The sequence below is a fragment of the Protopterus annectens genome, chromosome 1.part0 (genome assembly GCF_019279795.1).
Source record: "Protopterus annectens isolate FY-2018-M chromosome 1.part0, PAN1.0, whole genome shotgun sequence".
NCBI lineage: Eukaryota > Metazoa > Chordata > Ceratodontiformes > Protopteridae > Protopterus > Protopterus annectens.
Window position 1 is genome coordinate 1,057,867,918 of NC_056725.1, and position 24,829 is coordinate 1,057,892,746.

General features: G+C 39.5%; 1 protein-coding gene across 1 annotated transcript in view; it reads right to left on the bottom strand.

Moving 5' to 3' along the window:
• Nucleotides 1-24,829, bottom strand: part of LOC122799665 — a 1,990,791-nt gene that overhangs the window by 1,839,742 nt on the left and 126,220 nt on the right. The window contains exon 3 of the mRNA XM_044068913.1: nt 2,004-2,198. Coding sequence (XP_043924848.1) covers nt 2,004-2,198 — 195 coding nt within the window. The remainder of the gene's footprint in view (nt 1-2,003; nt 2,199-24,829) is intronic.

The following is a 24,829-nucleotide window of genomic DNA, read 5'->3' on the forward strand; positions in this document are numbered from 1 at the left end:
AAACAATATATCTGGTAAGGTTTGTAGTAGTAGCAAGATGAACAAGAAAAAAGAAAATATATCTACCTAAGCAACAGGCTGCAGCTTACCCACAGCAATGTCTAGGAGTTCATCACCAGCTCAAGCATGTCCTATGTTTGCAGTGGGACCTCCTCCCAGTGGGCTGTGCCTGGTGTCTCTCACATAGGAGACAGCCAGGGGGCATCCTCCCTAAGTTCTCAAATAACCTCAACTAGCTCCTCACAAACTAGAGCAGCAGCAGCTTTACTCCAAGAAGATCCCACTTTGCACAGCTCCTGAACATAGCAACCATGCAAAGGAAGCACACTTCTCTTAACTTTATCTGCAATCTTATCTTTTTTAATCAACACCTACATTTCCTGACAATAGGTGAGGACCGGAATGCAGGCTGATACATTTACATATCCATCCCAGGACTCAGCTTCTGCATCACAATCGCAGCACAATGTTTACAGTACCACCGTCATTGTACCCATCCACTGGTCCATCTCATGATCCTCTCTACACTTACTTGTCGACAGGGTCCTTAAAGACTTCTGTCTAAAGTAGCTTCTCCCCCCACAACTGTAAGAGCAATACAATCTCTTTAGAGGAAAGAACCACGAACACTGACTTGGAGGTATATATTCTCATCCCAGCCTCTTCACACTCAGCAGTGAACCACTGCAGTGTGTGCACCAGAGATTACAGCCACATGAGCCTAAGAGAAAAACATCACCTGCAAACAACAGAACTGCAAAGCTAGCCAGTTCCACGGCATAGATGGTTAAAGCCCTTACTATGCCACAGGTGATCCTGAATTCAGTTAGTGACTCAGGTGCCTGTAGCAGCTCACCATGGAGAATGGCAGAAACTAGCCATTGCTAGCTTACCAATCCGTGGGAAAGGGACATAGCTCTGGCTCACTACAAGGGAGACACCTTGTAGAAACACTAGGTGTTACACATTGATGTTTGAGCCATCTGAGCTCATGCTGTCATTAGGATACAGCATGTGGAGGCATGCTTCCCCTTGTAGGACAGCAGCAGTGGACTTGGAGGAACTGCTGAGAGGGAAGAACATCAGGTGGTTTGAATGCAGACAATGGTTAGAGTACTTTAAACAGACTAATCATGTTTAGAGGTAACCCGAGCTAGATACAATTTCTAAAATATAATAAGAGGTATGTTTTTCAGACAAATGTATTAAGAGCCTTCAGTAACCCACTAGAACATTCATTGGCAGCACTGATTTTTATATAATGATATTTGTGCTGCACATATAACATTTGTAAAAATATCAGTGGTTTTCAAAATAAGTAAGCATACTAATCTACCAGACATTTTTCCTCTGTACTTTTTTCCTCCATACCCACTGACAACTGAGCCTTCCTCTGTTGCTCTCTTGAGATGCCAATTTAATTCTGTATAGATGGTATCCCCCAGCCTGGTGCTAGAAGCTAACTGGAATCACTGTCATCCAGACATGGAGATGGTTTGTGCCTTTGCCTGCATCTTGGCAATGAGGGTGTTCCTACTAAGGATCTAACTCTCTGGTGGCTGATATCAGAGCCACTCCCACCATGGGGTGTCCCACACTTTTCCACCATGTACATGTTCTATCCACATGCTAATGAAGGATAACCTTATCAGCTTGGGATTACAAACCTCTTGTCCTCAGTCATAGTGTTTGTACTGTGCAAACCTCCTCTGGGATAGTGGTGATGGGCTAAACAAAAGTACCAGTCCATGCCCTCAGGGTGGGCAAGCCAGTATCAGACACTCATTCAGTCCTCCCCAACTGGCACCCAAGATGCAATTCAAATGGACATATGGCTTATACTCAGGGCTTTATTCCTTTCTGCCACAGAGCCAGGTGTACACTACCAAAACTTAAACCACATATGCACATACACAAGCTCAACTCAGAAGGCTGCAACTGAAACCATTATTTGAAAATTTTCCCATAAATGACTGGGATGTTATCTGCATTCCTATACTTACTCTAAGGTAGCTGTGAATTGTCTTGACAGAGTGAAGATGGCACACCAACCACTGCAAATAGATAACCAAATCTTGCACTGTAACCATACTGCTAGCATCTCCGTGCCCTGTGAGGAAGCGTTCTCGAGCAGCTGAGAGTCTCTGCGCTCGCTGAAGTGCATCATTGTACTCCTGCATGATGTAACCAACATGTTTCTGTAGAGAGTAAAACAAAACAGAAAACAGACTACTGTAAATACATTGGTCTCAATAGTTATTTACAAAAGTGATCAAACAGTGCACACCTACTTTGTGAATGAATCTTAAAGAAACAAATTTTAAGCCTTTTTGGATCAGCTTAGTTTTCTCAATAATTCAAGTATATAATTAGCTAAAAGGAATGAAACCATTGTTAGTAACCTCCAGCATTAAGGTCATGGGTATTAACACTGCGCAGCACTCCAAACATTCTCTGGTTGTTACACCACCTGTGCCCATTTCCATATCTTTACTGCTAAACTTCACTAAATGATAATCTCTGAAATGGCCTCAGACTGACAGGTTTTTATTTATGTATTTATTTGCTGGCACTGCCGTTGGCTTTCAGTGCTTTACCCTTGTGTTTATAAGGTCATCAATGCCTCTTTTGTTATTTTGCTATATCTGGTTTTTGGCTTCTTGGCTTGAGGAAGTTTTGGGGAGGTTTTTCACTTGAGATTCTCCCCCCCCCCCCTTTTCAAGTGTCGTCCGTTTCTTTAAAAAAATCTGTTTATGACTTTATATGTTCCTTTTTTTTCTTACACTTTCTGTCATGGAAGAGAGGCGAGGTTTAACAGTGGTAATCTGTAAGTTTGTTAGTTCCTACCTCCTTGGAAGCTCCCTTTACTTTATTGCATCAGTGCTTTTTTTCTCAATGCAGGTATTGTCTTTTTGGACTGCAGTCTGGACTTGTCACACTTTAGTCATTAGAGAATGAGGGTTCTATGAGACCTAGTGAGGAAAAGATCCTACCTTAAGAAACATTCAATGCTTGTTTAGCCTATAAAGAGGCCCACTGCAAAATTAAGACTTAACACTGACCACCCAGTATAACATAGTCTGGAGAGGCTCAGGCTCCACTTATACTAGCAGGGCCTGACAGCCAGGTCTTCTGCTTTGGCACTGAGAAATTTATCATTAACTCCACATTTTGATTTTCTCTTGGCCTTCAATCATTTGGGATTTCAGCAATGTTTAGGATGGAGAGGCAGTAGATCTCTTTGATCTTGACAATCAATGCTGAGCACTCCAAATAGGCCAGGAAAAAGTGGATTCATCTCCTTCAGGCTCTATGGAGTCAATCATATGTTGATACTGCAAGCTGTGGATTTTTGTCCATAGTCTTCCATTCAGATAACCGAGTCATTTGGTTAACTTTCACCTCTACATGCTCCAGAACCTGTCAAATTAGTTTCTGACAGAGAGTCATTTCAGGGTTTTTTGAGTCTGGGCATCCCAACCCCCTGGCAGGCTCCCACTCCATTGGTTTCAGTCTTGACTGCAGAAGGCTGGTTGAGACTGCTGTGATGACCCAACAGCAGTTGACTGGGTTGCTATTTTCTTTAGGTTTCCATATTGGAGCTGTCAGTCTCATGTCCACAGCCCCATTAGTTTCTAAATCTTTCAAGCTCTCTCTGTCTTCTTCTTTAGTCTTGGATTTTGTGGCAATGATTCTGTTTGAGTGAGGCTCACTAGCTGCAATATTAACAATGACTGACCACCCTGTGATGATCATAGCTAAGTCCTCCTCTAAAGACTGAGTGTGATATGGCCGTGGGACCCTCAGCACCAATTTCAGAATCTTCTTTCTTGGTGCTAACTGTGCCAGCATCAGTCACTCCTCTTGTCACTTCTGCCAGGGGTAGGGACTCAAAATCATTCTCAGCACAAATTTCTTCAATGTTATCATTGTTGACTTTCCTAGCCTCATTGCAGGTAGTGCTGAAACCTTTACTATAATGTTGAGTTTGGCCTTGGCTGTAACTCTATCCCAGTCATTCTGCCATGCATCAGGCTTCTTCTTGGAACACTGTCTTTTTTTCTGCTGCACAGCTCATTGTCCAGCTTCCTAGTGATGCTACTAGACCAAAGCTTTATCATCGGGTCCACTTCTCCACTTATGCAGATATTTTTCATCTTCTTTTTTGATTCCCCTTCTGGCAAACCAAGAAATAAAAGGTACAAGGCAAAGCACCTTAACGTCCCTCCAGGACCTCCCACCCTTACATGGCTGAATATGGGAGAACAACGACTATCATCCTCCTAGATTATGATATATTTAGGGAGGTCTTGCATTTGATGCTGACAAAGGGAAAGGCACCGTCACGGTAAGAGAAAAGTCTCCAGAAGGTCCTCAGGTCCACCAAGAAGACCTTAATGGCAGTTCCTCCAGCTTTTGACATTATTAAGGTGTATTCTGATGTTGCCCGAGGGATCCTGGACACAGCAGCATCCATTCTGCCTAAGACTGACAGGATTTTGCATCTGCCAAGAACTATGTGTTTTGTTTTTTTTTTAACTAAGACGCCCAAGCCAGATATCTTGCTATCTACAGCTATTCACAGGAAGACTTTCACTGCAGAGAGTTCAGGAGTTCATCTGTCTGACAAGGAATATCAGACAATAAACCACCTTGAGAATCATGTATACCTATCTTGATCATTCAGTTTGAGGGTGATTTCTTATCTGGCCATATGGTTTAGCTCTCTTGTAAGATTGCTGGTAAGATGTCCCCCACACTTCACAGTCAGCTGATGGACTCAGCACAGTGAAACCTATGTCACAATCAGCCATATTGTCAACCATGACCAACCTTGTCCTGCATGTGGCCCTTAACCCATTGGAATGTGTAGTCACAGTGACAGCTCAATGCATTACAGTTCACCATCAGGATTCAGGAGCGATTTTCATGACTGTACCCTTCCAAGATCCTGTAATTTTGGGAGTAGACAGCCAAACCATTGGGAGAAAATGGATAATTAGGGAAGGATCTTGACAAGTGGTTAATATCAATCTTACTCCCCCAGAAGACTTTTTCCAAGGACTGAAAAAAGTAGGTGCAAGATGTTTTTTCCATTAGAAATTACTCAAACTAAGCTCACTCTTGGAGTGGGTCAGTAATCCTGAAAACTTGCCCAATTGTCCTTCCAGGAGGCAGGCAGGGGTATCTTGACCTTCTATTGGTTGGCCTGGTTCTCAATCACCACCAATCACTGAGTGAGGGAAGTTATCGCCAGAGCTTACAAATTCTCATTCTAACTACTCCTGTCCCTTCCCTATTGCTGGGCATCTTACCCTCTCAGGGAAAGACAGTAAAAACAACAGTGTAACATTTGTTGTGCATGAAAGACATCCAGGAAGTCCCATCAGATCAGAGATGACATTTTTTATTTTATGTTCTTCCTTGTGCCCAAAAACACCAGAGACCTTAAGCCCATTCTAGATGTATGTGGCATGAACACCTTTGTGCCCCAAACATGACTTATGCAGAGTCTTATGTTAGATGATCCTACCATGCCTAGCCAAAAGAGAATGGCTGTGCTCATTAAATCACCAAAATACTTATCTGCACATCAAAATCCATAAGCAATCCTGGAGGTTCCTGTTTTTCTCAGTTGCAGCCAGTCACTTCCATCTTTGGACATTTCATTTAATTTCACCTCAGCCTCCAAAATGTTCAAAAATGTACATGACAATGTATCTTCAAGAAACCAGTATATTTTCTTATGTGGATAACAGTAACCTAGCTGCATCTTCTCAAGATCAGCTTACACCAGTGAGTGAGTGAGTCCCTAGTCTCCCTGTTTCAGTCCCTGGGGACTTCTCTAAACGTGAGCTTGTCTTTCCTGCAGCCTGCTCAGTGATGTGTGTTCACAGATTGTGAGTTAGAACCCTGGCCTGCAATGCCATGTTCCCCATGGGAAGGGTTTAGGTTTCAATCTCCAAAGAACTGCATTTCTGACTTTACCCATGGTGTCAGCTCTTCAGTCTGAAGGTCGTAGGCCTCACAGTGGAAGCCATTCCAAAGATTGCAGTGGTTTATTATCAAATGACATTTCTTCAATAAACACTTCATGTCCAGTAGGCAGACAATTTGATGGAACAGAAGATCCACATGTCTCAAGATTGCAGTGGGTGAATGCCAGCAGTCTCTCCTTGGGCACTCCTTTCCATCTCCCCCTTGGTCAGATGACAGTCACCACTGATATGTCTGCCCTGTGGTGAAAAGCATGGCAATGGGCACAAAGTCCAAGGAGTGTGGTCACCCAATCAGACTGTACTTTACATCAACATATGGGCATCAGGGTGCTTCTCTTTTTCCTTCAAGTATGCCAGGAATCTATGTCCAGGTTTCCTATCCATTCAGATGGACAGCATGTATTTTGTGTGCTTCCTCAACAAAAAAGGGGGCACCTGATTTTATCTTATTTGCTGGGAGACTGTAAGAGTCTGGAAAAAGATTGTGGCCACTGGCCTCTTTCTTGTGTCTTGTCTATTAGCAGAATAGTTGAGCAAATGTTTCCTCATGCTGTACGTGTGGTCCTTCACATTTTACACTTGGAAGGGCAGCTTTATTGTGGCATGGTTGCATTCCTGATCAATGATAAGTGCAGGGACTTTCTTTTCTTATCCTATCACTGAAGATACCTCAAAAGGATGCTCTAGTCCACGTGTAGCCAAGAGGGCTTATATATGCTTCTTCCTATTTACTCTGATGACAAAGTTCAATCACAGAATGAGGCTGTTCAAGGTCATGCTCATCCTCATAGATACCTTTCAACCTCTCAGTGCAAGAAATCTGGACAAAGCCAGAAAGAATGGGGGAACAAAGGCCCAAAAATAGGGACATAATTTAAATATTGCTACTATAAGCTTAGAAAGTTGCTAGAACAACAGGTTTTGCATGATTATATATTCCGAAACTCAACGTTCTGTCATTATTTAGTATTATTTAGTGACTTCAGTCTTAAATGATTTGCCAGAAAACCACAAATTTTATGAGGAGCAGACCAAACATATGAGGCAAAAATCTGGACATTCTGAAAAAATCTGTATAATTGAGCAGTATTGGCCCCAGGAAGTATAGTTCCTTTTTCTATTGCCTTATCTACTGGAGAAACTGTTGCCTCTGAGACCAAAAAAGTCTTGTCTACTCATCCACCTGGCATGTCTCAACTAAATGTGCACCAGCTTTATTTTAATATCGCTTTTGTCTCAAAAGAGTTCATTCTGAAGACGTTTTTTGAGATGAAAGCGATATTAAACTGTGTTTTTCACTACTGCTGGTGGTTTCCTTCATTGTTTGGTCAGACTGGTAGCTTGTTTTTTATTAGTTTTTGCTGCTGCTTCATCCTTGGGACTGTTGTTTTTATCAGCTTTATTTTGCCAGCTTCTAAAGTTTCAGGGCAGCTTCCACGTGCCCAAACCATCAGTCAATTGAGCTGACTAAAATGACAGGTTTGGGCACCAAGCCCTTCAGACCCTTCATGCCAAGAGAAAGACAGAGAGAGGGGAAGACTGAGCCCCGAAAGGAAATGGTAGGAACAAAAAAAAGTATTCTCACACTGGCATAAACAACACACCAAAACACACAAGGAATGGAGGGATGGAGCGGCTACTGCAGCAGTAATCATTCCAACATCTACTGTTATGGTAAGTTTACTTGCTTACACAACTGAACTATGTTGATCATATTTATTACTGCTGCAGTAGCCTTAATTATATGAGTAGGTTACCTTAGCTTACAACATTTGGAAAGTGGAAGAAGAGTCCAGGAGCTCCTGATAAATAGTCCTAGCAAAGCCTGCAGAGGAATAAACTATTGCTTCTAGAAAACTTCTAGAATACATCCTTTTCCAAAAAGCCACAGATGAAGCAAAGACGCTGGTAGAGTGGGCCCTGACTCTGCCTGGAATATATTTCTCATGATGAGTATAACAAATGGTATTAGTTTTAGACAACCATTTAGAAATAGTATGTTTTGACAATGGTTGCCCCTTCTTACCTTCTTCACAAGACATGAACAATAGATCTGAAGATCTAAAAGATTTAGTTCTGCCAAGATAATACTAGAGCTGCCTGTGGACATTCAAGGTACGGAGTATCCTTTTCCCCTCATTTTTAGGTTCAGGAAAGAAAACAGTGAGATGGATAGTTTGACTTAAAGTAAACTTGGATACCACTTTAGGCATAAAAAAAGGATCAGTTCTCAAAGAATAGGGCTGACTCACCATAACAGCTTGCAACTCAGAGGTCAGAGCAATCAGTAAAACTGTTTTCTATTTTAAGAAATTCAAGTCAGCCAGATTAGCTGGTTCAAATGGAGCAAGTGTTAGCATCACTAACACAAAATTAAAATCCCAAGGAGGTCTGGAATAGTTCTGCTATGTTGAGTAATAAAAAAGGTAATATCCTTAGATAATCATTTGGAAATAGTCTGCTTTGAACAGATTGCCTCTTTTTACTTTTGCAAGAAATGAACAATTGATAAAAAGATCCGAAAGATTTAGTTCTGTCTAGATAGTACCTCATCTGTAGACATCCAACCAAGGTATGGTGTATCCTTTCTTCCTCATTTTTAGGCTCAGAAAAGGAAAAGGGAGACGGATAATTTGGCTTAAACTTAACTCCGATATGAATTTAGGTTTAAAAGGAGGATTAGTTCTCAATGAAACCCTATCTCTATGGAAAATGAGACAGGATTGACTCACCGTAAGAGCTTGTAACTCAGAGGTCAGAACAATCAGTAAAACTGTTTTCTGTGTTGAGCCTGAAGTCAGCCAGGTTAGCTGGTTCAAATGGAGCAAGTGTTAGCTTCTCTAACACAGAATTAAGATCCCAAGGAGGGGCCACCAATTTTCCTGGAGCCCTTTTATGTAATACCCCGTTCCAAAACATATAGACATTGAAAGAGGAAGATCCATGGGCAGACATAACAAAATGGCTAATAAGTGAACCTTTATGGAAGAGTAATAAAGGCCATAGGACAATAACTCACATAAATATTGCAAAACCAGAGAACAATTAGCCCTGAATGGGTGCTGGTTATATTTTTGGTACAAACTAGAAAACCTTTTCCATTTGCTCATATATGGTTTTCTAGTAGCAGGCTTTCTTGTCTTTATTAGTATCTGCTGCACGTCCTCCATAAACAGGTGCCTAAAAGGAATTGAGACCCTATCATCCAGGCAGTCCATTGAGGTTCACTGGGGTCAGGGTGTATCAAACACCCCTGATCTTTTGTGAGTAGATCTAGTCTATTAGGAAGTTTGTGGTAAATGTCCCTAGCCATTTCCAAAAATAAGGAGAGCCACTGTTGCCTGGGACAGAAGGGAGTCATGATAATGATCTTGGGGGATTTATGAATCTTCAGAAATATTCTGTATATCAGTGGAAAAGGTCTATATTAGATCACCGAATGCTTAAAAAAGTGAAGCTTACAATGTCGAACTGTCAGAACGATTTTTTTCCAAGGGAAAAAAAATCGCTGTTCCAACAAAAAAAAAATAAAAAACAAAACACTTTAAACATTACATTAAGTGGGGGGCTTTGCCCCCCACACTCCCCTACTTAAATATACCAACTCCGAGACTGCACTACAGTGCCGAAAACGGCAAAGTAACTATGCAGCCAAGCAAATTCTTTCCCAGGGAAAGAATTCACTTAAAAGCCGCTTTGATACTTTGCCGTTTCAGTCTTTTAAGTTCAACCAAGATGCATTCGAAATAATGCGTCTTCTGTCTTCTAATAGGAACCCAGTGGAAAGGGTCGGAAAACATACAAAAACATTCCAGCCCAAGGAAAGAAAAGGCATTAGTCCTCCAGACATTCTTGCATGGTGTCTTGAAGTAGAGTTTTGCCATATGATTGCCCATGCATGAGGCAAATAGGTCTACTTAAAGAACTCCCCACAAACGGATCAAATCTTGGAAACCCCCAAAGTAGTTTCCACTCATGTGGGTCTGCCCTTGTCCTGCTCCACCTGCCTGCCACACAAATTTACTCTGATGGAATGAAGGATACCTGTAGAGTGAGATTGTGCTGTGACACTACATCCCAAAGTAACATGCCTAATCTGCAAGGGGGGCATGACCCGGTTCACCCTTGCTTGCTGATGCACCACACGACTTTGATATTGTCTGTAACAACTACAATAGGTCCCAGGGACCAAGCATCTCATTTATATTTATGTGCTTGCTTCTGTTCTTGGTGTTCCACACCCCTTGCTCTTTTATCCCTCTTGAAACTGCTACCCAACAAAGTGTGAGGTGTTTGTGGTGACTGACTGCTTTAGAACAGGGAGGGAGAGGGGGGAGACCAGAAATTAAGGATATTTCCTGTCTTCACCAAGTGATTTCCCTTCTGACAATCCCCAGCACTGAGATTTGAAAACATAAGGGATGTTGATGCTGGGACCAAAGAAATTTCAGATACCAGTGTATCTTTCTCACGTGGAGTTTTGCCAGGGGTATCATGAGAATACATGATACCATAAGACCCAAAATCCTGAGGTATTCCCTCACAGTGACCAAACTGAGTAGAAAACATTTGAAATAGATTTAGATATAGATCCATTTTTCCTGTGTAAGAAAAGCTCTTTGAACTGAGGTATGTAGCTGACACCTCAGGACCATAATCCTGTGTGAAGGAGTCAAAAATGAATTTTTAATGTGTTCTTGGAATCCCAGCTTGTGTAAGAGATCTCTTACACAAATGAGAGATTCCTGATACATTGAAAAAGACTATCCAAAGATAAGCAAGTCATCTAAATACAGATAAATATGGATACCCTGTAGCCTGTAATGAGCTGCAGCTGAAGCTAGACACTCTGTGAACACACTTGGTGCAGCAGATAGTCCAAAGGGTAAGGCAGTGAACTGATAATGTGATCCAAACACATAAATCCTTAAGAAACACCTGAAGTCTGGATGAGTAGGGATGTGATGATAAGCATATGTTAAGTCTGGTCTTATAAGGAAACTTGAAAGAAGACGAAGAAGAAGAGGTAAGAGGTTGTAAAGAGACGATGTTTTCAACCTGGGAACTATCACAAATAAGTCTATGAAAGAAAGTTCCAGAACTGGTCTCCAAGCATTTTCTTTCTTTGGCACTATAAACATCATCCTTGAATAAAAACCTTTTCCCACCTGTGAAGAAGGAACTAGCTCTGTCACTCACTTGAGTAGCACAGCACGTGATGAAAACTTATGGAAATAGAATATTCTGCTCTAGTGGATGAGAAGGATGAATTACCACTGCCATCTAAACCTTGATGAATGATCTTCAGAATCAATTTTTCTGAAACTATCTGTTGCCAGACAGAAAAGTTGAGATTCTGACTTTCTGGAAAGGAAAAGGGTCTGTCGGGGTTGTTGGGGTGGGGGAGACTATGTCCATTAAATAGTCATACTGAGTCATTAGACTGTCCTTGGTTTTGCGAGTTTCCAGAATTTTTTTCAGAAACCTGCTTGCCATTTCTACTAAAATGTCTGTTTATCTGCATTTTGTTGAGACTGCTCATTTTGTCTTGTTTTGTTTTTTTCTGAAATTGAATGAGAGGTTATAAATCCCTTGAAATGTTGGAAAAGGAGGGCTGAAAAAATCTCAGAGCCTTACTCCTTTCATCACACTTTTTGATCACTTCTGCAGTAGGGGGACCAAAAACTAAATCTCTATCCAAATGAGAATTTAAAATATCATTTTAACATCATCTGGGAGGTTCTGAGAATGTATACAGGCAAACATCCTTAAAACAGTGCCTGTATCAATATCAATGGAAGTGTCAACTGAGTTGCACAGACACACAGTAAACAAAGAGTAGTGTCCTGTACAATAGAATAAACTAAATTATTGAAAGCACAGTTTTCTTCACAAGAAGACACTGCAGCCAAAGCATTTTTTTACAATTAGTAAGAGCAAACTTTACCATATGAGCCTGACAATTCAAAATTCTGAAAATCAGAGTTGAAGAAGCATACATTTTTCCATACTTATCAATAACCTTCCCATATTTATCAGAAAGAGTAGGATTGGAACTAATTAAATGTTTAGCAGCAGTAGGATTAACTAAAGATAAAACTGCTGGGTCACATTTGGGAAGAGTGAATTAAACCTTAAAAGACTAGTTTCCAAGACAGCAGCACACTGAAAAACAAATTTCTCTCTCCATGTCTGTTTGAAAAAAGAAACTGATAGATAAGGGCCACTAATTGTGCATGTTTTAGTAAAATTCAGTTACTGGCTAGTAAGTACATTGCTTGGATGTCACAAAGAAGAAACTTACAGAACCCGAAAGAAAATCAACTAGAAAAGATAAAGAGAAAATGCTGACCGTGAAGAATCCTACATTCAGCAAACTGCGGATTAAGCTCCAGTTTTGATAAAAGTGTTGGCTTCCAGTAATTTAGAGGAAAAAATAAAGCAAATGTGGTCAAAGCTGATTAAAAAATGAGGCATTTAGGGAGTATATTAACTCAAAAAACAAAAGACTAGAAAAAATGGAGGAAGGTTTAAACAGCTATTCAAATGAACTGATAAAACTTTAAAAATCAGATGTAGTAATGAAGAAAAGGCATGCTTTAATATAAAATTGCTAAAGAAGACCTGTTTCAAAAATATGGTAGAGTTAGAGGACAGAGCACATGCAGAAAACCTGCTGTACCACAGAAGCTAGAACTGTATTTATTTCATGAAAACACAAATAGTAACTGGACAGGTATTCCACAGCAGGATTTGTTAACTGAAAGAGCACATTGTGTGTATGCTCCAAACCTGGCCATAAGAAAGCAGCCAAGACTTGTATTAATAAAGATGTAATCACACCAGCAGAAATAGTCGATCATGACAAAACTGTGGCAGAAAGGTAAAGTATTAAAAATTAGAGACAGTAGAGTGTTTGTGGAAAATTATTATTCACTGTACAGCAAACAGAAAAGACCCAAATTTATCCCAGCAATCAGGGAGTTCAAAGCCAGATGTGAGATTCAAGCTGCTGTATTCAGTTGTCCTCAGTATATTTTTTCCTGGAGGTCAGGCATACTTTTATTAACTAGAGGAGAAGTTGTTTAAGAGTAACAGTGAATTTATTACACTTTAGAAGAAAAGCCTACTTTTGTTTATAAAACGGGACACAACCTAAAATATTTATTGGAACATCTTGTTTTGGAAATCAACAAAACAAATAGGGGACTACTAAATGTGGCGCATGCAAATATTGTAAGTTTATTTTACAAGAACAATGGGTGATCATAGTTAACCCTCCACAACAGATTAGGTTAGTAGCAGGGAATTGTGCTAGTAGAGGTTTAGTTTACATAGCTATCTGCCAGGGTTGTGGGCATTTTTATTTGGGAAAGATGAAGAGATCAATACGTAAGTGCATCTACGAACATATGTATGCCATAGGTAATAAGAACCTGGGCAACGCACTTTACAAGCACACCCTGGTTTGCCCCCAGTGCACTAAATTTCTGTTCAAGATACTGAAGTTAGTGAGAAAAGACAACATAGGTGTTTTTTTGGAGAATACAACTGAGAGAAGTGAACTCCAGTGGCAATTCAGATTAAATGCCACAATGCTTCCTGGTATTAATGAGAACATCTTGATAACACCCATTAAAAAAAAGAAAGCTTTGGCTTTATAAACATTTTTATAGAAACATTTTTCATTTTTATTTTTTATAAGTTACATTATAGTCTGCTATAAGAAGTATGTACATTTATTATACGAGTTTTGTGTTTACACTGTGTTTTTTTAGTAAAAGAGTTTTAACTGGAAGGATTTTAAATAGGGTTGTATGACCAACATTTTTGATTATATAAAGAGCACTTGATGGAGTTTTAACAGTTCTGAAGACGTTCCATAATAATAGGGACGAAAGCACTTGACCGTTTGTTCTGTGTTGCAGTATTAAAGCTTATTTCATTTTTAAGCTGGATGGTCAACTTTTTATTGCCACTGTTTGGAGGTAACCACTCCGTGAGCCTTGTTGGTTCCTTGGTTTCAGTTTGTGGCTGCAGGGACACACACTGATGTCTTTTTTAATACATAAATAAAAACTTTTGGTCATTATATCCTGCCTTGCCTTTCATTCTTTTTTGATTTATTGTTGATGCTGTTTTTTTTTTTTTTTTTCAAATGGTTGGCATCCCTGATTTGGTTGTTTTTGTGTGGATATGCCATTATATATGTTTAGCATTTGAATTCCCAGGCATGACAGTATTGTGACTTACTCTAGACCAGTCAGGTTCTTCCAAGAATTTAATTGTTTCTTCAAGATCCAGCAAAAGACTTTTATGAAAGCAAATTACTTTTATCTGCATGTTTACAACAAACACTATCACAGAGATAACTTCACATATCTGTTATACATTTCTAATCCCTTATGATTATTATTAATATAGCTAGAAACATCAGCACCTCTGTTCCCCTTTCAACTTTTTCACTTTTAATAGAAGCTTGGAATCATTAAACCGAGTTTCTATGATCATGTCAAAATACATGCCCTTAAGAACAACCTCAATATTATCAGTCTTGTTATTCAGACTTCTAGCATTACAGAGCAGGTATTTTAGCAGTACACCAATGACAGCCTTCATTTTAACTCAATCAGTTTTAATTCTAAAATAAATCTAATAATTTTTTGTAGCTTATCTCAAATACTTTTGTTACCTTGGGCCAGGTGATACCCATCTCTAGAGAACTAGTCTGCATCATCAAGCATATATTCAAAACGAAAAAGGTGATAATACTCATCCTGTATCACCTGCTGTCTTACTAATCTGTTGAGGGAGCCAGCTAGTTTTAGCAAATTTTTACCCAATCTCGGTACTGGTGGAATGTCCAAACAGAGCAATTTTATACCCATTTTGCTGTGTAGCCTAATTATTTTTCCATTTCACCTACACGGTTGTCAATTGATGTTCTTCCAATATCATTAAATCCTCCAAATATGATTATATGTGAGTACTTACTGCTATTTGATAAAAACCATAAAATATCTTTTCTGATGTTAGTTATTCTGCATTGTTGTTACCTGCCCTTTTTAAATTCTTGGTAAGTAGCTCCTCAGGCCCTTCAACACTGAATCTCCAATGACCAGTAAAGGTTCTGTATTCATTCTCAATTCTGCCTCTCCATTTCCTCTGTCAACATTTTGTGTACTTTTTGCAAACTGTTTTCTATGTTTACAAGATTCAGTTCCATCTTGGTTTCTGCTTCAGACTGAATGATTATGTCTCTATCCATGTCCCCTAAAGCTCTACTGTCTTTTTTTTCTTTTTACTAACTTCTTTTTTTTAATATCTCATATAGTACAGAACTGTTATTTTGTGTTTCTGATTCTTTAGAACAGATTTTCTCAGTAGCTTTCATATACCTGGGTAGAGCCACATTGTGTTTTTTTTAATTGTTTACATTTATAACTCTGAGCAACTGAGCTAGGAGTGTCATTACTTTGCAACTCTAAAACTTTGGTTTCACTATCTTTAGTCATGTTTTTCATAACAAGCTCTTCGGTCTGCACTGATTTAGTCACAGTATTTGTTTGCATTTTTACAACCTGGTACCACTTAATGAGGCATGTGCATTTGTTACATGTCTTATTAGAGCTATCCAGAGCTGAAAAGTCACTTGTCAGCATTCTGCTCATTCACATACATATGCACAAATATACAGAAGTCAAACTACCAGAGTATAAAAGGAATAAGAATCTTTAAAATGTATAACATTAAAGTCAGCACTTACTTTCCATTCACACCTGAATTATCTATAATGATTACTTATCTTGTGTCTGGGTGGTGGTGAGAGTTAACCTATCAGGCAAGCATGCATTCTTGCATACTCTTTGCTTCATTTTTCAATAAAAACTTGATGATGCATTAATATGTTTACATTTTCTAGGCTGATACCCATGTTTTATCACATATATTATTTTGATGAAAACATGTTTGTGTGGGTTTATAGAAAACATGAGTATTTCTGCATACATGTCAAGTCAGGTACACAAGCATACCTATCATAATCATGACGACAACATCTAGGGTCTTTTTTGTTCATTTATTTATTCTTTGTTGACCAATTTAGGACCTCTAGGCTAGTAGCCTCTTTTTAGGTGAGATCCAAGGTGGCTTTTATACTACAGGAGAAAATCTGGCCAGGGCATGAAGGAAATTAGCCTACTTTTTCAATAGGTGCTGTGGAATCTTTTACATCCACCTGAGCTGCCACCAACTCGAACAGATGAGGCCTTGGTTTAATGTCTCATCTGAAGGACAGCACACTCAGGAGTGCAGCACCCCCCTTATGCTGCACAGCAGTATCAGTAATTGATCTACCTGGTTTGGGAATAGAGTGTTCTAACGTTTGCACCACTGACACTGCATTTTTTGCATAGGAAAGAAAATAAATTCTGGAAACACTGTAGAAGCATTTTGTGAATATCAATCAGTGTAGTTAGCTAATTTGGTAACTAAAGAGTTAGCTTTTGTTATTTTTGACGACATCCTAAGTTTTCTAGTAGTATTCCAGTACAAAAGAGTATTAAACAAAACACTGTTTTTTGTAAAATGTATGCAGTTTTACAAGGTATGTTTTCTTTCCATTTTTTGGAAAGTTTCCTGTGGTGACAGTGCTTAACACTTTTTCTCACATTTTAGCACTTTTAAGGCATTCATTTTTTTATTTCTTGAATTAGATACTTGGTTGGTTTAGACTGTAAGGCATAAGGCATAGCTAACTTGTTAGTGTCTGTAAAGTAAATGAACATTTTTCTTGCAACAAACAAGAGGTGTACAGCAAGTGCATTGTGTGAGTAGTCTTCTATGACAATGTAATAACTTTTCTGTGATATAAAGGAGTTTTTTTGTAGCTTTAGTACAGGAAAATATTTTCAGATTAATTCATATTTTATTAGGTTGGTTTTCTGTAAGAATACTTTTAATACAGCTTGCAGTAGTGACTGTTATCAATCATAACATGTATTTAGTAATAATCATTGTTTTTGCTGGTTAATATCTTAGCCTATGTGTTTCTTAATTATTTTTGTTGACTTTAACATTTGGATAGCAGTGTGCACGTCTAAGGTATTGGTAGAAAATGCTGTAAATGCTTGCAATAATGATAATGCATAGAAGTGAATATCAAAATATAAAAATACGAATAGTGTTAGAGTAATAAAATATACTATCTTACTCATATGATTTTACATTTTATTTGCATACAAATAAATTACATATAGTGTCAGGTATTATAATACAATAGTCCTTATTGTGTTGCTCAGTGTAGCATTTTTGGTTATATAAATTATAAGAAAATGTGTATCACACTATGACTTCAGTGTGAAGTTCTGCTTTATTGTATGGTTTACTGTATAGTTTTATAATTCTGCATACTAATTAATATTGATTTTTAATATATCTTGCATATCTGTTTTTTTGTTATTTTCTTGAAAAACAAAGTGGTGAAGCACTGTGTCAATTACAGGTGGAATATCTTCCACATGGAGTCAATCTTCAGAAATTCCAGACTGATTCAGTTCTAAGGGAAATGGGGAATGTTGCTGTGAAAAGAAACAAGTCTAGGTTCTAATGTGGTATCTCAGATAGTAGTCATCTGTGTAGAGCACATTTTACTGATGATATCTTTAATATAAACTACAGGATGATGAAGGAGATGGAAATAGAAACTAGACAGACTTGCCCTCATCAGAATCTAGACATGGTTTCTATTATATTATATATGTTCACAGCAGCAGGCTGGGGATGCTAATAATTTTGCTATTACACCACTACAAAAATGGTTAGTAACCATTTACCTATCTCCACAGCAGTAAGTAAAAGCCCTATTACCTATTTTGTTCATTAATTTGTTTAGTATACATATGAAAAAAATATGAAATTGTGGATATACAAAAGCACAGCATGTCTCGGTGTGTATGGGAGAACGTTTTTCTTTTTGTTTTAATACTAAGACAAGAAGGGGTAAACACTCGCTATACTACCCTGTTATAACCTTTGTCATATTTCTGTAGTACAAAGTATGTGACGAGAAAGCTCTCCACCTGCTTAATTTTCTAAGTGTTGCACTGTTGGTGAACGATAATATAATAATGACACAAGACTATCTCTAGCTTTATTTGCCCTCCCAATGTTTGTCTGGCAATGAGAAGAAGTCACAGGATTTGTCCCTCTCCCCATGCCTTTATAATGGACAACTGCTTAGTCATCCCACATCCCTGGCATTCTGTCTGCCAATGAGCTGGCTTCTGCCAAAGTCCAGAGAGATTTCACTTCCCTAGGACAGCAACAAACATCCTACCAGCCTGTGCCATCAAGAACCTCAGCTACTAAATGAACTCAGGTTGCCTGGGCTGTAGTCAGGGCTTTTCCCTCAATGCCATTAGTGATGTCTAATGTGCTAAGTATCCAATGAAAAAAAGTAGCTCTGCAATGTAATAAGTGTTACTTTTTTAATGAAAGGTAGGACACATATTTACAATATGTACAAAAGTGTATGTGGTGGAGATTGATGTTACAGCTCAACTTGTTGAGTAAAAACATTAATTTTTGTTTTTTCTTTCTGCTACAGTAAGCAGCAATGCACCTCACAGCATTTTCCTCCTTTTTGCATATGGTGTTTAAGCTCCAAGACTTCTTACAAATCAATATGAGGAAGTTACGTGACCCTTGCAATAAAGGCCAAGGGGTAGCCTGATTTAAAAATACAGACAGGTACTTTATAGAGTATTATCGCTATCTTGACCTTATCAGAGCACAGAGAATAAACAACAGCAGCATGGTAATTTGATAAAATATTCACATATAATATTATACGCTATCCTTAAAAAGAGATTGAGAACTGTGGTGACATCATGAACACTTCCATGGTCCAAATAAGTTCTTTAAGCAGTCAGCATGTGTATCATATGTAACAAATATAAATACAGGTTATGAAAGTCATGCTATTTTGCTGGTTTCTGTTATATGTGCAAAGATGGGATGTTGATAGTATGCTGTTCTGTTCTATCAGAGAATACCATATAAGTATGAGCTCTGTAACATTTTTATAATACATCACTCATGCTGCTAATGTACTAAAAGCGGTACATGACTATGATCTTTTTCTTATGATATCGACATTATTATCGATACACTTGGCTGCAGTTTGGTAGTAATAAATATGAGAAGTGTAACATTTTTACAACGTATAACTCTTTTAAGCTACCACTGGTCTGTTTTAGTTTGACTTTTTTTTCTTGGAGTTTTAAAAGTTTTTTCTTTTTGCTAGGGCAAGTTCTTTGACTTCAAAGGAATTAAATCTAGCTGATTTGTGGGAAAAGTTAAGAATAAGCATTTTTACTTAAGGTAGGCAGAACATGAAAAAAATTATTTTTGATCTATCAGTGCTTTGTGTCTGCTGCTATTGTTTGACAATTTCAGAATTCTTCATTTAAGGATTGCATATTTGCACTATTTCTTATCTTTCATTTTTATCTTATTGCAGTTGTTTAACTTTAAAGCAGTTTTTGGAGTATTAAAAGTTCTTAGTCATTGACAGGTAGCAAAGACTCGCTTTCCATTCTCTGACTGCAAAGGGATTAAATCTAGCAGATTTGCTGAAAAGTAGCATTTCAATTTTTAAGGTAAGAACGGTAAAATGTTTAATCTTTTGAGCTGCCACTGTTCTTTGACTACTGCTACTGTCTGACAGTTCTGGATTCTCCCACCCACCCAATCCCTGAAGCACTTTTAAACTCAGTGACTCTTGAGTTGCCTGCCACTGCTGTAAATTTATGCACCTTCCAGTCTCACATCACCTGTTCATATTGGTAATGACTAGAAGATCAGATTAGGAAGACCCTTCCCTTACAACTGTTAAAGCCTCAGTTACCCTTTCTTTTGTATCTTTCAACTCACTTAGTGCATACTGCAACGCCGAGAGTATTAATCCTTTTGCTCGTCTTACTTTTAAAATCGGCAGCATTCATGAAAAGACTACTGATAAGCACACAGCCTACAAACTGTTTCTCAGCAATCAGCTTGGGATTAATTCTTATGTTTTGTACCTGGTGAGAGAAGGAACAGAGGAACATTATTTCCTCGTCTTCCTAGAGACTACCAACACTGGAAAGCCTGCAAACTGCTTCTTAGAAGCCATCTTCGGATTACTGCAACTATTTTGCTACTAGTGACAGAAGGAGTAGACAGAAATTGATTCTTGACTGTCCCTCACCTGGCTGTATGTGTGGGACTTCTCTGATTGGTCTGGTTGTCATTTTGGTGCAGACCTCTGCAGGTGTACAGCCTAGTTCTTTGTTGTGTTGAGCTACTGTACATGCTATCCAGGACACACACCGGAAGAAGGCTACAACATACCTATAGACCACTGCAATACTTGTGATGAGGTTGCTGATCATCAAACAGCATGTGTCCCACTTCGTAGGACCCATCTTGGGATTAATATTCCTGGAATAAATGGACATTGATTCCTAGCTGCATGTAGCTGTAATGAGACCAACACTAGTAGTAGTTAGACAGTAGCCAATAGACAAATCACCACTATTCATCATTTTTGGCAAACCTAATTATGTTTCACTGAGTACTACTAGATTAGCCACCACCTAACTTAGCTTCAGAATATCACTCTAAATACTTAATCCATAAATATTCACTGTCTAGTACAGTAGTCTCCCTCCAACCCCTGTGTACTATGATCAGCCATAGTCTTCCACCTTCTAGCAACATTGAGCATTTACTTTATGCTTACCAACTGCTTAGTTATTCTATCAATTGATAGTACAACCTGTGAGAGATAGAAATGTTTAAGAAACATGGAGGCAAACCTCTCACATTATTCCATTGTCGGTAAGCATATCTCCACAACACTACATTAATCATAGCACCCCCAATAGGCCCGTTATGTATGTTGGGGCTCTAAAGAAAAAAATGTCAAAGCCTTCTTGAAGACACTCTAAAAGATTACAGCCTCAAATGCACAAGACAGCTGCTACTCCTTCACTTCCCACAAATATTGCAAATCCACAGAGCTTACCCAATAAGAACTACTAAGTCTGCTTCTACAGGGGAATGTTTTAGTCATAGGCGATGTAATAGATTGTTGTTGTCTTTCGGCTTTTCCCGGTTAGGGGTCGCCACAACAGAACTCTGGACTGCTAATGATTGGCAGTAGATTTTCACAAATGCTGAGGTGCCAGCTCAACGTTCAACCTTCAGCTAGATAATATTTTAATATTAAGAAACGTCCTGACATTGCATGGTAAAAACAGCAGTGGCCTGCTACATAAATTTGCAAGAATTGCAACTGGAACACAACTTCTGAATATTGCTATACATCTACAGAAGAAATAACTCTTCTATAGCTTCTGCTTTAAGGGTGCATAAGCCACTGTTAAGTTGGGTAAATGGATAGCGGTAGTATGCTTTGCTGATGGAGGGGTTGCTCCACAGGAACCTGTTAACATGCAATGTGCGGGGCACATGTAGGCTTTGTATAAGAAAACACAGTGCTGTACAAATTACAGGAGTGAAACACATCTGATGGAATAAGGGTACACAGGCCTGAGGAAAGTGGGATGACTGGATAACTTTTGGGGGGTGGCTCCACAGCCACCTGATGTCAGGGTTGCAAGGAGCACAAGAAGGGCTGTAATGAAAAATGTCTGAGGACAAGGCCCAAGTACGGGCAGCAATAGCCCACCATGGGATTATCTCTGGGGCTATGTGAGGTGTATTATGACCACTGATACGGGACTCCAGCATTAAGACCATGCTGCAATGGACAAAGTCTGCATCTATGAATTAGATGTGGACAATTGCAAACTAGATAACTGATACTAGGCAGTCATGAATATGTGGCACAAGTGATGCCTGTGCTTTATTGTGCACAGGCAAGCATAGTCTACTGACAGGGTGCATGTTACAATGTAGTCCATCCCCATGCTGCCCTACTGTATTTCCATGGTGACTTGTCCTGTGATAGGAGGATATGGTAGCTATAGCACTTTACAGTGGCACAGCCACCACATGCATGTGTGACCACTACAGCTTTAGTGTCCACATCTATACATTGATTCATGGTGTCTGTGCAGAGAAGAGTAAGTACTTAGATAAATGTTGACAGGCAGAGACAGAAGTTCTACTTCAGGCCCTCTGTGAGCATGGGTGGTGGATACTGGGCTCATATAAAAGCATCTAGGACTTCTCTGGCCATGTGTTGCCATATTAATAGCGTGAGCTGGTGGTAGACATGAATACAGTTGGTAACTAGAGTAGGGAAAACCCATCAGGTCCACTGTAAGATCAATGACATGATCCTGCATGCCCACCTGCCCACCTGAAAGCTCATGCCACTGCATAGGAGACCATGGTCATGGGTGGGGGTCCAGCATCGCAGACCACCCTAATCATCATGGAGGAGTTTCTGCTGTCCCTTTCTGGGGAGACTCAAAGGACCATAATACTTGGCAGATACCTCAATGTGAGAGCTGAACTTAATGAACTGATCCTATTTATCTGTTGAGGATGCACAATGTCTGTATTACCTTATGTTTAGGGACACTCCCATGCCAAAGCACAGGGATGCTCAACACTGTCATATTTCCTATATGGGCATATCAAATAAGATACATTTGTATACAGTCTATAGATAGCTGTCATTTGTATGATTGGTGCATCACCGGGTGGTTGGACTGTCACATATTAGTAATGATCACATGAAAGTTTGTTTTCTTTCACAGGAGCAATGATTATAGGGTCTTCCACACTGGAACAGGGCATCTGTAATATTGGTTTGGTATTGGATGCTGACAATGATTGTGACCCTATCATAGCACAGTCTGAGGGAATACTGTCAATATGAGCAATGTTGGCTGGAGTGCACAATACCATGCACATCCAGTGACACAGCTTTGCAGCACCAGTGGAAGGACAGGTAATGCCTTAGCCAATACTAGGGGAAACACTCTTATGGACAATAGTGCCTCAACAGAGCATGAGGACAGGGCTTGGGAGTAGTACACCAGTGGCCATCACTGCCACACTTCCCAGTCATTGCCTGACATGGTAGTCACAATGGGCATTACACAATGGATGTGTAGGGCAGACATACAGGTACAGGCATATGCCAGTAATGACATGGCAGAAATGATAATGGAGTGTTGACATACATGAGGAGTTTTTACACCTGTGTCACATGATTAGCATATTGGGCAGACATATGAATGCAGCTACTATCACCCTGGGTCCATCTGCCTCAACATGCCAGGCCTAACAATATTCCCAAGGCTGCCACTTATCAGCTTCCAGTGTGGGTGCACTTCACAAGGCAAGTAGGCCATGTTCCTGTACTGCTACCTCTCCCATGCAATCCATTGGTGGTGTGCCTGGTGAACCATGGAGTGGTCGTCCACAAAGACATGAAGTAAGGGGTGGTCAGGCACATGACATGACCAGGTAATCATGGTGTTGCGGTTCACTATCATCCTTGTCAGTAGGCACTGGGGCCAAGGTCTTTCCTCAGAGTGAATGCAGTCTTGGTCAGGGATGTTCACAATCTGCATCCTTTCACATAAATGCTTGCAGTGTAACAATATCTGCAAGAGCTGTGTGCAATGAAACTCAATCTGAGCACATACTTAGCAGTGCTCAGCAAATAATCCTTCCAGAAAGTATCTCTTCTCCCTATATATTATGCCCGGCTACACCCAATCATCTGACCATATCACATGCATATTTTGACATCCTTAGTGGATCACCAGACATTGGGCCCATGGTTACTTCCTGTCACTGTGCCCCCCCTTACAAGGGATATGATAATAGGTGCACACTGCTCACATATCTCTGTTATATCAGGAGGTGATGTGTGATACAGAGCATGCACAGCCAATGCACTTTACAGCATGGCCTGCATGTAGTGTTGCGTGCATGAATTTCAATCCTTGCTGTGATTAACCTGGCCCATAGTTGTGTACCAGATGCAATCTCTTTACCAGTGCTGCAGTGTGCTATGACCACCTTAGCCCTGCATGATCTTTCCCTGCAGTTAGCTCTTCCAACAGAACTTCAACAGTCACTTCTTCTGCCACTGGCTCGGGTCTGTCTTGTTCTCTAATGACAATTCCCTGCTGTAGCTGTATGTATACCATTATGTTGTGCAGAACTGCACAGATAATGATCTTGTTACAGGTCTCCAAAGCATATCGCAGTGTACCACCACAGTAATACAAGCAACAGAAACATGACTTCATTGGTCTGAACACTTGTTGGACAGTTGCAGTTATACAACAGTACAGCATGCTCTGTGGGTTGAGTTTCAGTCTCATGTGCAATGGCTTCTGGGCATACCTCTCAACTGCTATGACTAATACACAGCACTATGATATTTGCTATTCGATTTTGTCTTGCACCTCCTTGATTTAATGATTCTCTTCATAAGGCTGAACTTTTCCTTGATTGTTTAAAGCTGGGCACATTATTAAATAACTGAAATAAACTTGTAAAAACGTCTTTATCCTTAACAATATGTGTTTTTTTATTGAAGGGGTTTCTAGTTTGAAAAATGAAGAGGTGCTTCTCTTTTTTTAATCTCTGCTGTGATTTTTAAAAGTAACTGCTAGGATATTTAATGGTAAGAGGTTGACATGCATTATCCAAGATTGACAATAAAATGTTCCAATGGGAAGTTACCTCACGCAAACTATTGGTGTAGGTCAGATATGTGCCAGATAAAGGAATCGAGGGAACTGCCTGGATGACATACAGGCACATTATAAAATTCTCTACCCATCTGACAC